The sequence below is a fragment of the Delphinapterus leucas genome, chromosome 1 (assembly GCF_059928025.1).
Source record: "Delphinapterus leucas isolate spDelLeu-1000000601 "Yukka" chromosome 1, BTC_Dleu_Yukka2, whole genome shotgun sequence".
Classification (NCBI taxonomy): Eukaryota; Metazoa; Chordata; class Mammalia; order Artiodactyla; family Monodontidae; genus Delphinapterus; species Delphinapterus leucas.
Window position 1 is genome coordinate 157354032 of NC_143129.1, and position 14084 is coordinate 157368115.

At 52.8% G+C, this 14084-nt stretch overlaps 1 protein-coding gene across 10 annotated transcripts in view; it reads left to right on the top strand.

Moving 5' to 3' along the window:
* SCMH1 (Scm polycomb group protein homolog 1) overlaps positions 1-9335 on the top strand; it is a 188144-nt gene extending 178809 nt beyond the window's left edge. For all 10 annotated transcript variants that reach the window (XM_089895192.1, XM_089895178.1, XM_022575414.2 and 7 more), the window contains 2 exons: positions 7034-7164; positions 8217-9335. In XM_089895192.1, the coding sequence (XP_089751318.1) occupies positions 7034-7164; positions 8217-8342 (257 nt within the window). In that variant the 3' untranslated portion in view covers positions 8343-9335. The remainder of the gene's footprint in view (positions 1-7033; positions 7165-8216) is intronic.
* The last annotated feature ends 4749 nt before the right edge of the window (positions 9336-14084 follow it).

The window sequence follows — 14084 nt, forward strand, 5'->3', positions numbered from 1 at the left end:
ATTTGAAAACTCTTCATGAGGTAAATTGAGTCAGATTCAAGGGTTGTGAGGAAGGAGTGGGAATGTCTCCCAGGTTTCTAGAAGGGGTGACTGGATAGACCATCTATCCAGTGCCATTCACTGAGAGAGGGAACCAACCATAGAAGAGAAAGAAGGGGAGGGAGCCCGTGGGTCATCTAGGTGATACCCAGCAGGCAGTGGTTGTGCAGGTCTGATGCTCAGGGAAGAAGACTGAGCTGAAGTTAAATATTTGGGAGTCATCAGCAAATAGATGGAAGTTGAAGTTGTAGGGTGAATGACCCCCAACTCCCAGGAGTATGTCTAGAATGAAAAGAACAGTTGACCAAAGAAGGAGTTCTGGGGACCAACAAAGTTCAGGAGGAGGGAACAGGAAGAGGATCCCACCAAGGGGACAAAGGAGTAGTCAAATGTGAGGAAGAACATAAGAATTTGATACTGTGGTGGCCGGGAGTACAGAGAGTGTTTGAAGACGAGTACAACCCAAAAAGGTTCGGTAAAATAGGACTGAGAAATATCTTCTGGATATGGTGATTAGTGAGTAACTGGTGATCTTAGTAAGAGCAGCTTCAGTGGTGCTGGAGGGTGGTGAGGGCAGATTGCAGTGGGTGGGGATATCAAGGAGAGTTTGATGAGAAAAGAGGTGACCTTCAAAAGAAGGTCTTCTAGAGTGGGTGCACGCTGGGCATGTGTATCAGCAGATAACTTGAGCCTTTCAAGAAGAAGAAATTCAGAATATAGGAAAGAGGAGAAAGTAAGGCCTTGTGGGTGGTAGAAAGGATTAGGGACCAGTCTTAAGACAGAAGGAGGCACACCTTGCTCCCTGAGACTGGAGGGAAAATTGGCTGTGGCCATGAGGGAATGGAGAGAGGGCTGAGTAGGGAAGGGCTCCAGAGTGCCAGGAGATTGGACCAGCCATAAAGAAGACAGGAGGAAATGGGTCAAGGAGGAGGGGATGGTTTGCAGGAAACACGAAGGTCCAGCGATGCTTGGAGCTTGGAGGCTAGTTTGCCAGTTTACAAGAGCTATGGTTTTCTGGTGTGGTTCTTAGAAACCTAGATGTGGGGTGAAAAAAGACATTTTGAGAGGTAAGTTTTTATGTTGAGCTAGCAGAGCAGGAGGGGGCGGGGAGCGGGGGAGCAGGTACTCAGTGGAGCTGGGAGAAGAGGAGTTTAGATCATCAGCACTGGATCTGGGCAGGGTGGGGAAGAAGCAAGGCTGAGAGAAGGCTGAAGGATGGGGAGGCTGTAAGTTTGATGTGCTAAAAAGGTCTTTGTGACATAATGGTTATGGGGACATAGGTCCCCCAAGAGACCTGAAAAGGTGGGATGTTGGGGTCAGAGAGGGGGATGTTTAAAATTCCTAAGTGGATTTGTTCCAAGAGATGCAAGAACCAGACAGTAACCTTGGCAGTAAGCATTTGAAGTACAGTGGAGATGAAAGTCTCTGGAGGCAAGGCAGCTGTTGAATGGATTGCCTCTGAGGATTATGGCAGGAATTGGGGTGGAACAGAAGGTGGTGAGTTAAGTACCCAAAAGTCTTCATTTAACAAACAGCAGAAACCCAGAGATCTGCAGATGAAAGTGATCCGGAAGAGCAGACGGTCGGTACATGTCTGGCCTCTGAAGGACACGAGCTTCCATCGGAAGATGGTCTAAAAGCAGCAGTGGGGAGACAGGAGAATGCCATTTCCACACCCACTGTGGCCTCCCCCAGTCCAGGGATGGATGAGGTGTGAAAGAATAAGACGACTCCAGTAAGCAAGGCCTGCAGTGGCAGAGGGGGTTCTCAGGAAGGCCGAGACAGGGAGAGAAGCCTGGGATGCCCCTCCCGACCCTAACCCCAGCAAGGCCCCACGTGGAGCAGCGTAAGGAGCTCTGAAGTAGAGGCAGAGCGGAGGGTTGGTGCCCTGCCTTGAGACTTAAGTCACCTCAGCTCTCAGGTCTTCGTGCTCCTCACACACAAAGAGGAGGTGGTGATACTGACCTGCTCTTTTCTCAGGCGTGTTAAATGGATCAGATGGAAGCAGGGATATGGGGTCATTTTGGAAACTAAATCATTCCCGAGGTGTGAGGGGGTTGCTATTAGTGTTCTCTCCCCCAAAGCCCTGTTTCTGTTAGGAGTGCTTCCTTCTTTTTTAACTTTATTCTCTTTACTGAAGCGCAGTTGGTTTACAGCGTAGTGCCAGTCCCTGCTGCACAGCAGGGTGACTCAGTTCTACACGTATGGGCATTTCTTTTTTAATATAATCTTTCCCATTATGGTTTATCCCAGGATATTGAATAGAGTTCCCTGTGCTCTACAGTAGGACCTTGTTGTTTATCCAACCCTACTGACATATACAATAGTTGGCGTCTGCTAGTCCCAAACTCCCAGTCCTTCCCTCCCCCGCCCCCTCCCCTTGCAACCACAAGTGTGATCTCTGTGTGTGTGAGTCTGTTTCTGTTTTGTAGACGGGCTCATCTGTGCCATATTTTAGATTCCACACGTACGTGGCATCATACTGATAGGCTGCCTCGCATGGCACTGGCCTCAGATGCCACTGTTGTCTCCCAGGCATCTCCACTCTTCCCTTGGGATACACTGGGAGTCTGTTGGCCAAGTCACAGTCTGAATCTCTCTTGACCCTGAAGGTCCTCATAAAGCTACGAGAGAATTCTCTTTGGTTGGCCCTAGCATTGTTTCTCTCAAAGAATTTAGATGACAAGTCTATGCCCTTCCTTATTTCATTGATCCATATGGTCGGGCCTCAGTTTGTCAGTCTGGCCTCTTGTGGATGCGCCCCACCTTCCTTAGTCATCCTCAGACTGAGACACTCTGCCTTGCATGAAGAGTGACCACCAGCTGTACCCATTGGGTGGAGAGAGAGACCCCTGGTATAGTCTGTCTGCAGGAACGGGCATAGGAAAAGACAGAGACAGGGCACTAACTTCTCTCCTTCCTAGCTGTGTGGTCCTGGGCAAGTCACTTCACTTCTCTGGGCCTCAGTTGCCTCATCTCTAAACTAAAGATGATGATACTTCCTTCAAAAGCTGTTTTAGGGCTTCCCTGGTGGCGCAGTGGTTGGGAGTCCGCCTGCCGATGCAGGGGACACGGGTTTGTGCCCCGGTCCGGGAAGATCCCACATGCCGCAGAGCGGCTAGGCCCGTGAGCCGTGGCTGCTGAGCCTGCGCGTCCGGAGCCTGTGCTCCGCAACGGGAGAGGCCACAACAGTGAGAGGCCCGCGTGCCGCAAAAAAAAAAAAAAAACTGTTTTAAGGGTCAAATGAGCTGACGATGCTGGGAGTTCTGGGTGTATCAGGCCACTCTCCGCCACATTCGGTGCTTCCCAGTCGTCTCTTGCCTGGACTATTATAGTAGCCTCCTTTTCAACTGGTCTCCCTTGCTTCTGTCCTTGCCCCCCTAATGACTGTTATCAACACAGACTCAAAGTATAAGTTGGTTCGTGTCACTCCTCTGCTCAAAACCAACCTTCAGAAAAGCCAGTGGTTTGTCAGTGGCTTACAAGGTCCTCTGTGATGTGCCCTGCCACTCGTCCCGCCCCGCCACATACATACATACTCTCAGATGTTATTTCCTGCCATGTTCTCTTCACTCACTCTGCTCCAGCACACTGGCCTCCATGCTAACCCTTAAACATGCCAATCAGTCTTCTGCTCAAGGCCTCTGCTCAAATGTCATCTCAGAGATGCTCTCCTGACCACTGTATAAATTAGCAACTTCCTGCCTCCTGCCCTCATGGAGTGTATGTTCTAATGGAGTAGGCTAACAGACAAACATGTAAATATATAATAGTATTATATATGAGTATATATGTGTGTGTATTTATAATATCATTATATAAGTATGTGTATAATTGTGTGTGTGTGATTCCTAGCTCCCCTGGGTAGAGGAATTAGCTAAGATGGTCCAAGAAGCTAAGATGGACATATTCATGTGTAGTATCTGCTCCCTGCTCTCCATCATCTGTGCAGTTGGTTTCTGTCTCAGCATCACAGTGGACTTTCAGGGCAGGGAGGAGTGGCTGGCTCACACAGCCCTTTCCAACTCCCTGTCTACCACCCCTCTAAAAAGCCTTTGGAATTTCTATGGCGCTAATCACCCTGCTTGCTCCAGCACACCTCTCTCTGGTCTGGTCAGTGCCCAGCTACAAGCTTGAGAGGTAATATGTTCCAGTCTCTTCCCCAGGGAGCAGGAGGGGTGCCAAGCCAAGTGTGCTTCGACTTTTAGACCTGGGACCCGGAATGAAGGAATATGAGAGAAGATCTTTAGCCTTTGCAAGACATGGTTGAAGAGTAGGGCCTTTCTACTTTCACTGGTGTTTCACCTCTGACAGTTGGCTGTTGACTGGGCATCTCCTGGGTGGTGAGGATACTGACATGAGCAAGGCAGGGTCCCTGCCTCAAGACAGACCTAGTCTGGCGGGGAGACAGAAAAATATACATGGAACTATCACGTAGGATCATTCATTCATTTAGCAAACGTGTTTGAACATCTGCTGTGGCAGAGCGGGCACTCTTTTATGTGCCGTGAAAGGAAAACACTCTCCTCCTGCCTGTCTCCCTACGTTCAGTACTCTGTTCAGCACTGCTTCGCTTCCCCTGCAGACGTGTGGGTTTCCACACACCAAGCAATTCTGCGATGCCAGCTGGGCCTCCTGCAGTTTTACTCAGTTCTGACACTAGCTCCCTGGAGGAAGCGTCAGATCCCACAGGATAAGGGCTCCGTCCCACAAGACTGACCCCCCCACACACATACTTCAGCTGCCAGTTCAAAGTCCACATTGTTACCTGTGCTTCTGACTGACTGGCTCTAAATGAGAGGTTCCTGTGATCCCTTCCACGGGTTTGATTAACCTGCTAGAGCATCTCACAGAGCTCAGGAAAACTGTTTACTTGCTAGATAACCAGTTTTTTATTAAAAGGATGCAATCCAGGAACAGCCCAATGGAAGAGATGCGTAGAGGAAGGTATGGGGGAAGGGGTATGGAGCTTCCGTGCCTTTCCTGGGTACACTGCTTTCCCAGTACCTCCACACGTTCACCAACCCAGAAGCTCTCTGAAGCCCTGTCCTTTGGGCTTTTATGGCGACTTCATTATATAGGCAAGGTTGCTTATGTCGTTGGCCGTTGGTGATTGAACTCAATCTCTAGCCCCTCTCCCTTCCCCAGAGGTTGGGGGGTGGGGCTGAAAGTTCCCACCCTCTAGTCACCTGGTTGGTCCCTCTGGCAACTGGCCTCCATCCTTAGGGGCTTTCTAAAAGTCACCTCATTAACATACCCAGGTGTGGATAAAAGGGACTTGCTATGATTAGCAAAAGACACCTTTATTTCTCGGACCACTTAGGAAATTCCTAGAGTTTTAGGAGTTCTGTGCCAGAAAAGGGGATGAAGACAAATACATACGTTTCTTCTTATTAATCAGAGTATCACAAGGACATAGCAGGGAATAGGAGAAGACAGATAAACATAAATGCATGGAATTACTGTAGGTTGTGATATGTGCTGGGGGTGGAGGGAACTAGAGTAACTGGATTGAGAGTGATTATGTGGGGACTGAGTACTTTTATTAGGATATCAGGGAAGGCCTCTCAGAGGAATCAATATTTGAGATGAAACCCAAGTGTTGAGAAGGAATCAGGTGTGCAAAGATGTGGGGAAAAGACAATTTTAGACAGAGGAAGTTGTGTGTCTGGGTCAAAGAATAAAAGCATGGCTTATTCAGGAGGCAGAAAGAAAGCCAGAGTGTCTGGAGCTTGGTGAGTAAAAGATGGGGGGAAGGGGGAGAGGAGATAGAAAGGGCCAGATGATGGGATACCTTCTAGACCATGGTAAGGGGTTCGACTTTATTTCAGGTACGCATTTCGAGGCCATTGCATTTATTGACATGATCCAATTACTTTTTTTTTTTTTTTTGCGGTACGCGGGCCTCTCACTGTTGTGGCATCTCCCGTTGCGGAGCACAGGCTCCGGACGTGCAGGCTCAGCGGCCATGGCTCACGGACCCAGTCGCTCCGCGGCATGTGGGATCCTCCCGGACTGGGGCCCGAACCCGTGTCCCCTGCATCGGCAGGCAGACTCTCAACCACCGCGCCACCAGGGAAGCCCAATCCAATTACTTTTTAAAGGTTGTTTTGACTGCCTTACGGAGAAAAGATTATTAGAGTGATGTGATGGGGGAAAGTGTCTAGAGATTGAGCTGTAACCAAGAGATCCATGAAGTGCTTTGTGAGACCAATTATTTCAGGATTAGACAGGAAAAGTTTCATAAAGGAGCTGATCCTTGAAGGCGACCCTTGCTTAGCTAAGTCAGAGTTTGCCAGAAAAAAAAAAAAAGGAGAAATTGAAGGGAGAGAAGGGGGCACATTCCAGGCAGAGGGGATGAAGCATGCCAGAGATCTGTGCAGGTGATGATCATACAGAGAGCTCAGATCCCACAGGGGAAATGGGAGGGGCTGTTTTTGAGCCAAGATTGAGATAAAAGCTCTAAGCAGACCACTAACTTAACATTGAGATTCCTGGCAGCCAAGGCAAAACTGTTCTGCCTCCAAGTGTTTGGCTGACTTTGCTACAGCCTTGGAGGAGGCATCACTTTTTTTCCCTTCCTGGGCCCCAAGGACTTGGCTGTAATCTAACCCAGCTCCCGAGGTCTCTCTAGAAATGGTCCCCAGAGCCAAAGCAAAAGCAGCCTCACCTGCCAGCTCCTCCACGCCTGCCCGCAATCCAGGTCATCCCCTTACTTCACTGCTACCCCTGATTCAGGTCCAGGCAGAATCACAACCTCAGTTTAAAAACCATTTCCAGAATCAGACCTACCCTTAAGATTTGAGTGAAGAGGGTCTCAGGCCTTTGGTCCCTTTGTTGAAAACCCTTCCCTCCCCCGGTTGCCTCTGGTTCCTCTGCTCTGGCACTGCTGAGCCTCAGTGGTCACACAGGGCCATTGGGACAGGCCAAGGAGAGTGCTGGGGAGTTATAGACCAGTCCCCGCCCGTTATGCTGGTGTCCTCCTGTCCTGCAGGGTCGGATCGCCGGGATGCCTCTCGACAGAGTGGCCGGGACCCCTCCTCGTGGACAGTCGAGGACGTGATGCAGTTTGTCCGGGAAGCTGATCCTCAGCTTGGACCCCATGCTGACCTCTTTCGCAAACACGTAGGTGCCCCTGCCTGACCTCTCCTGTGTCCGCTGGGAGTCCTGCTTCTACAACTTATAGACTCTTAAAGGGGCACGAGCTATATACTTGTTCTAGGTCTCTTGAAACTGAGCACAGGTGACACCATACCAACTTAGAGACAGAATCTTGGGCCCCAAACAGCCCCCCCTGGGCACTGAATTCAGCTCACTCCTTTAGTGTAGGATCTGATTCAGCCACACTCCTACTGGGTCCCAGGGGCAGGACTGTCCTCTCCTAGGAGCACTTGCTCTCCTAGCTACCTGCTGTGGTCTAAGGCCAAGTTCAAGAGTCTCTTGCCAAGTGGCCCCCAACTCTCCTACCTCATCAGAACCCCATCCTCTACTTTCTCCACTCTGAGCCTCCCCCATCTCTTCAAGTGGCCATTTGGCCCTGTGGCCAGGGGCTGCTGCTGACCCCCCCTGCAGTGACCATACTCCTCATCTGGGGCTCAAACCCACTTCCCTGTAGCCCCTACCGCCTGGTGCTGCTCTGTGCTTTGGACACTCTCACTGGTCACTTACTCCTTCAGGCCAGGTGGGTTTGGAGGGTGCTCTTAGGTCAGGCCTGAAGGTCTCACAGCTGCTCAGCGAGTGCCTGCTCTGTGCCTGGCTCACACGGAGGGGTCCCTGCTGCTCAGGAAGGAAGGTGACTCACCCGATAGACCTTGAGGGGCGATACAGAAATAGTCCGTGATGAGTGACAAGTACACTGACTGGGGAGGCCGCCTGGGAGGAGACGGAATTGAGCTGACCTCAGAGGTTTGGGATCCGGGGAGACTGCCTCTCGGGCAGCAGAGAAAGGAGATTCCTATAAACGTGTGTGAAGAGCTTAACCCGGGGTGGCGGGGTGGGGTCAGTAGTAGACGCTGGGGAGGGGTGGCTGGAGACAGAAGCTGGGGAGAACAGGTAGGCTGTAGCATCGCAGCAGGTTCACTGCCACGTGGCTGGCATCTCCCCGGGTGGCCTTTAATCAGAACCTGGGGCGGTCGGACCCCCCAGGCCTCTGAGGGCGCCTCCTTCCGTCCCCGCAGGAGATCGACGGCAAGGCCCTGCTTCTGCTGCGCAGCGACACGATGATGAAGTACATGGGTCTGAAGCTGGGGCCTGCACTCAAGCTCTGCTACCACATTGACCGGCTGAAGCAGGGCAAGTTCTGAACAGGGAGACGCAGCCTAGACGACCGAGGGATCGAGCAGAGGGGCCATCCTTCTCCCAGGAAGGAGGGCCATCGGCCCCCTCCCAGGCACCTCAGTGGGGTCCGAGGCTGCCTCAGGACTCCAGGAGGCTGTGTGGAGCTGCAAGCACTGCCCCTCCTGCCATGGTATGTCCTTCCATGAAGGGCCGAGACGGGCATGGGGCCCAGGGTTACCGCTGCTCTTCCCCTCAGCCCTGCCTCGGCTCTGAGGTCTCCTGTATTTATTGCTCAGGCCTGGCCGGCCTCTCCCCAGGAATTTAGACTGAACGCCTTCCAAGTGATGGAGGAAGGGGCTGACCCCTGAGGCCTCGGAAGATGGGGCCCTGAAGTGACACTCGTGCCCGGTCCCCTCACCACCTGCTGGGCCTGGTGTGGCTCCCCATTACCCCATGGCTCCTGCCTTCTTCTCACGAGATCCGCGGACTCCAAACTCATGGTGCAGACCTCTACCTTTTTTAAGAAAAGATCTTTTCTTATTAATTTATTGTTTCTGGCACTTGGGCAAGCCCTCCAGTTCATACCCCTCTCGCTCCAGACACTGGGTTTCAGGAGGAGGGAGACTGCCCTGCCCCGGCCCCAGACAGGCCCTCTCCAGAGCGGTGTGGCCCCTTTTCAGAGGACATTACCTAGGGTCCCTGTCCCTTTGCCTCTCTTCCTCCACTGGGCCCTCTGCAGCCTCGGCCTCATCTGTGGGAATGGGAGACCCTGCCCTGCACTGTCCCCACCGCAGCTCCCTTGCCCTGGCCAGAATCTCTGCTGAAGAAGGTTGGGCCCAATGATTTTAAGCCAATATGGCCCTAAAATGGATGGGAGAAAGGGGTCTCTAGGCTGGAGTCTGGTTGTACCCACTCCACTGTCCACATGCTTCCTTTGTAAGCAAGTCAGCAGCACAGCTGCCCCCGCTGCCATCTGGACTTATTTTATGTCAATTTGTTTATAAATAAAAAACAATACAGATGCCAGTGTCTTTGTAATCAGCCAACAGATAATCAGCAGCGTGCCTCCGAAGGGCAGGTCACTCCCCTTGTCTTGGTCTTTGCTCCTCGTTTTTATCTATGAGGAAACTTGGACAAGATGCTCCCTGAGTTCTCGTGACTCCAGCAATCCCTAGAGAACAGGCTGTCTGCCACGTGCCCACTGGGGCCCCAGCATGGCGTAGCCCCTGGGGAGACGGTATGAGATCCATTCTCTGCCCTCAAAGGGCTTTGTGCTCTGGTGCAGCCAGACAGCAGTGTGGAGGAAGCAGCCACAGGAAGGCCGAGCAGGAAGGACAGTATTGGGGTCAACAGCTCCAAGGAGCCTCAGTGGCAGGGGTGAGGAGAGACGCAGGCCAGCCTGCAGGGCACCTCGTGCGCCGTCCAGGGCCCAGGGCTCCAGTCCAGACCCTCACTCCCCTGTTTATAAAGGGCCCCAGGAGGAGAAGGGTGGGGCAGCAGTACAGCGCAGTATAACCTGGTCACGACGGACACATCGCCGTGTGCCCCACCAGCTGCGCCATCTGAATTAGAACGATCTCATGTAATCTTCACAGCAGACCCACTTTATAGATGAGGAAACTGAAGCTCTGATCGAATAGCCAGGAACTGCCACAGTAGGCATTTAAAGCCCAGGAATCTGACTCCAAGGCCAGGGCCGAGCTTCCAGCCAGTGCGGCTACCTTATGTGATGCTCCAGGTGGGTCATCTCCCTCCTTTGGGCCCGTCTGGCTATGAGGGGGTTCGACGAGGAGACCTCTAAGGATCCTGCCAGCTCTCACCAGCGACTAGTTCCAACGTGGTGTTTTCCACTTGGCCACTGTGAGGTTCTAATCACGGGCCCCGTGAAGCAGTCAGGGTCGGGGGATGCCGAACTAGAAGAAGCCCATTTTCCACAGACTCCTGGACCTGTGTCCCGTAGGCTGTGCCGTTCATTCAGGGTACTCCCAAAGAGGGCCTTATTGGACCCTGGCGACAAACTTCTGGATGTGAAGGTGACACCGGCGTATGCAGGCAGGCCAGGTGTGCTGCCAGGCCGGGCTTGTGGAGCAAAACGGCTCCCACCCACCCTGTCCCTCGTCAGCAGGCACATTCACCTTTCCAGGGAACACTCGTTAAGGGCTTCTTGGCGCTAAGTCGTTTGTGGACGTTAGCTCGCTTAAACCTCGCTTACAGCTCTCAGAGATAACCACCATGTTCCCCCATTTTAAAGATGAGGAAACTAAAGCTTAGGTGAAGTTATAATACTTGCCCCAAACTCCACAGCTAATGAGGGGTGCGAGACAGCATACTGCCTGCCACACCCACCAGGCAGCCTTTGTCTTGGGTTCTGCTAACCATGCGGACTCGACTCCCACAGGCTACACTGGGGGTGGCGCTCACGCTGCAGACAGACCAGACACCCTGCCAGCATAAAGCAGGCCTTTCCGGTGGGGCAGTCCTCGCAGAGCCCACAGTCATCCACGACCATTCTTTGTTGCCCAGGTGACAGCTCAGGTGCAAGGGGATAAGACATGTTAGGGAGAAGTGGGGTTCACCTTGGTTTAGAAGCATCGTGCCACAGGGCAGCCAGTAACTCCCTAGTGCCATAGGCACAGCTTCCAGGTCCCCATCAGGGACGTGCCTACTGGGTCCCTGTGCTCGGGAAGCCCTGCAGGAAGGGCTATTTACAGTCTATGCACAGCACTCCTAGACCAGGTGATTTACAATTAGGGGTCATTTTTATCATAAGCACTGTTGCCTTGAAATGGTTGACATTCCATTTTTATCTGGTTTCCAAGGGAACAGAACTAGAAGGGTAACCAGATGTCAAATTCTGCAGAAGGGGAAAGGATTTGTTACCGTTTCACTCATGCTGCCCTAACCTCTGGGGTCAGAATTGAACGTCATTTAAGAGAACAAGCAAAAAAAAAAACCCAAAACCTCGACTTCTGAAACTGTTTCACAAAGCCAAGCCTTCTAATAGTGACCCAGAGTCATCCAAAGAAGCTGAAATGGTGTCCGGTGGGTGAGACCACACCACTGATCCCGACAGGGCAGCCACCCACAAAGCGGGAAGGCGTGTGGGGAAGTGGGACTGGGGGACAGAGCTTCCTGGGCCCACCCTCATCGCCATGACAAGGAGAGACATGGACTCCGGTGCTGAGGAACATCAGGAAGGAAAAACCCAGGCACTTCAGGAGAGAAGAGCGCAGGCTCCGCTCAGGGCTGAATCCTTGGGGAACCTCTCTGCCCCGTCCCCACCTGTGGTCCCTCCCCACCTGCCGGCTGTGTGGCCCGTGTCCCTGGGCCCTGCTGTGTCTCTGTTGCCCAGGCTGTTAGTCCTAAGCGGAAGTGTCCACAGCACCCTCTTCAGCGTCTTTGTGGAACAACCCAGAGACCCTTCTCTGGGCTGTGTCACCGGTGGGCCAAGTGGACACAGTTTCTGCCCTCGTGCCCGATGCCACGACCCCTCCTCAGAAGAGCCACAGGTGACTTGCCCCTTGTCTTACAGATAAAGTTGAAAGCGCAGAAAACTGTCTTGCCTAGGAGACTCCGGACGCTCCCTCCCGCCCCTGTCGTCCCTCAGCTTTTTTGCAGCCTCCTTACCTTAATGCCCCAAGTCACCCCATCCCATCAGGGAAGCTCCCAAGCTGGAAACGTCCAGGCCAAGCGTGAGAACTGTGTGTGTGTGTGTGCTTGTCCTCCAACACCAAAGCCACCGAGGATGCTGCCAGGGGCCAGCGGCCAGCAGGTCCCAGGGTACAGACACCAGGCCCGAGATATCTGTGGGCAGCTGGGCTGGTCCTGTCAAAGGATGGGCAGGAACCAACAGGCAGCCGCTGGTAGGCAAGGGGAGGAGTCAAGACTGAGGCTGGAGCGTCCCGAGGCCCGGATGGCGAAGGCTGCGTCCACACCACTCTTCCCCTGAGTTCCAGTCTGTTCTCCTGACAGCCTGTCCTCTCCCACTTAACGGCTGAGCTCAGCCCTCGCCCCCTGCCCCGTCCCCTGCCCCTCAGCTGGGGTCTCTGGTTGGTTTGCGCAGACACCCATGCTTGCTACGGTGTGGAGGATCGCAGCCACAGGCGCCACCAAGTGGACACTCTCCAGATAACGTGAGAAGAGCCCTATCCACAGCCTCCCCCTGCCCCTCATCTTTGGGCCCACCTTGCATTCTTTTTTTTTTTTTTTTTTTGTCATTCTTTTACTTTATAGATTTGTTTACATCTTTATTGGAGTATAATTGCTTTACAGTGGTGTGTTAGTTTCTACTGTATAACAAAGTGAATCAGCTATACGTATACATATATCCCCATATCCGCTGCCTCTTGCGTCTCCCTCCCACCCTCCCTATCCCACCCCTCTAGGTCGTCACAAAGCACCACCGAGCTGATCTCCCTGTGCTGTGCAGCAGTTCCTACCCACCTTTCATTCTTAACTTTAAATTCAAGAGGTTTTCTTCCTCCAGTGCCAAGTAGGGGTTGTCAGTAAGGTCACAGACATCCAGCGAGAGGACTAAAAGGGGCTGCTGTTCCACAACGCTGAACTCGTGTCCGCCATCACCCGGCTGTTAGCCTGAGATGCTGTAAATAACCCAGTTTACACTGCGGTGCGTTTCAGTATGTGAAATATCATTTTGTAAATGCTTACAATGAAAGACAGTTTTTACCCCCGCCAAAAAAGAAGTGGAACTGATGTTCAGCTCACGTAAGGCTGTTAACAGAGCCAGGGAAATATGTAATACAATCGTTTAAAGAGATTTCCAGCAAGAATGGGGAAAGATTTGGCACTCAAATCAGTCTGGGAAATTTCATGCCAAACAGCTGCCTGATAGCGAGGCCCCTAGAGAAGTATGTTATGTTCACGTGTTCGCTATGTTCTCTGGTACAGCCACGTGTATGCTCATCTGTCAGGGCGCCTCTCCCGGCCAGCTGTCTGTCTCTGCATAACTCATCATGACTCGAGTTAACCATCCAAGACAGCCACAGCCCCCACTTGTTACTGTGAGAGCAGCTCGTGATGGCAGAGTCCAGAGAGGCCTGAAAGAAAGGGGGAAGCCTGGAGAGCTTAGAGCCGTTATTCCGTAACTCTCGGCTGTGGATGCAGAGGCGGGTCAGCCCTGGCTGCTGGGCCCCTCCCCCGAGCCTCAGTGCCACCACCTGGGGCCTCGGGCCTCCTCCTTTCCTCCATGCCACAGTCTCCTTTCTCAAGTTCCCCACCCAAGCTTCTGCCTCCGTCTCTCAGGGAAACAAACTCATCGGCATCTTCAGAACGGCTGCTCAGAGAAAGAGGCGGCCTTCTCGCCATGCTGTCAAGCAGCCTCCCCAGTCTGCAGTATCTGCTTCTGGACACCACCCCCCATCCCCTCACCCCATCGAGACTTCCAGAAGCAGTGTGGGAAAGTGCTACCTACATCTGCATCATGAAAAGCACTTTCAAAGCCCCCACCCACCCAAGAACAGATTTCTGCATTAACAAAGGCTGTGCATCACCCGAGTCCTGGTCCCCGGTCAAACAGCAGGTGACAACCCTGTCCTTCAAGACATGGCAGCGCCTGACCTATTTCTCAGGGCGCTTCTGGACAGCAACCTCCATCTCTGGCAAAGAGAAGAGCCTGGTTGGTGTCAGGGGAGCCGTGGAACCAGCTGCGTTCTGATCCATTCTGGGAGCAGCTGGGCCCTGTCCGTGCTCACGGGAGCCTGGGATTGGTGACTGAGGTGGGGACCTGCGTGGGCAGGAGGGCCCGGAGA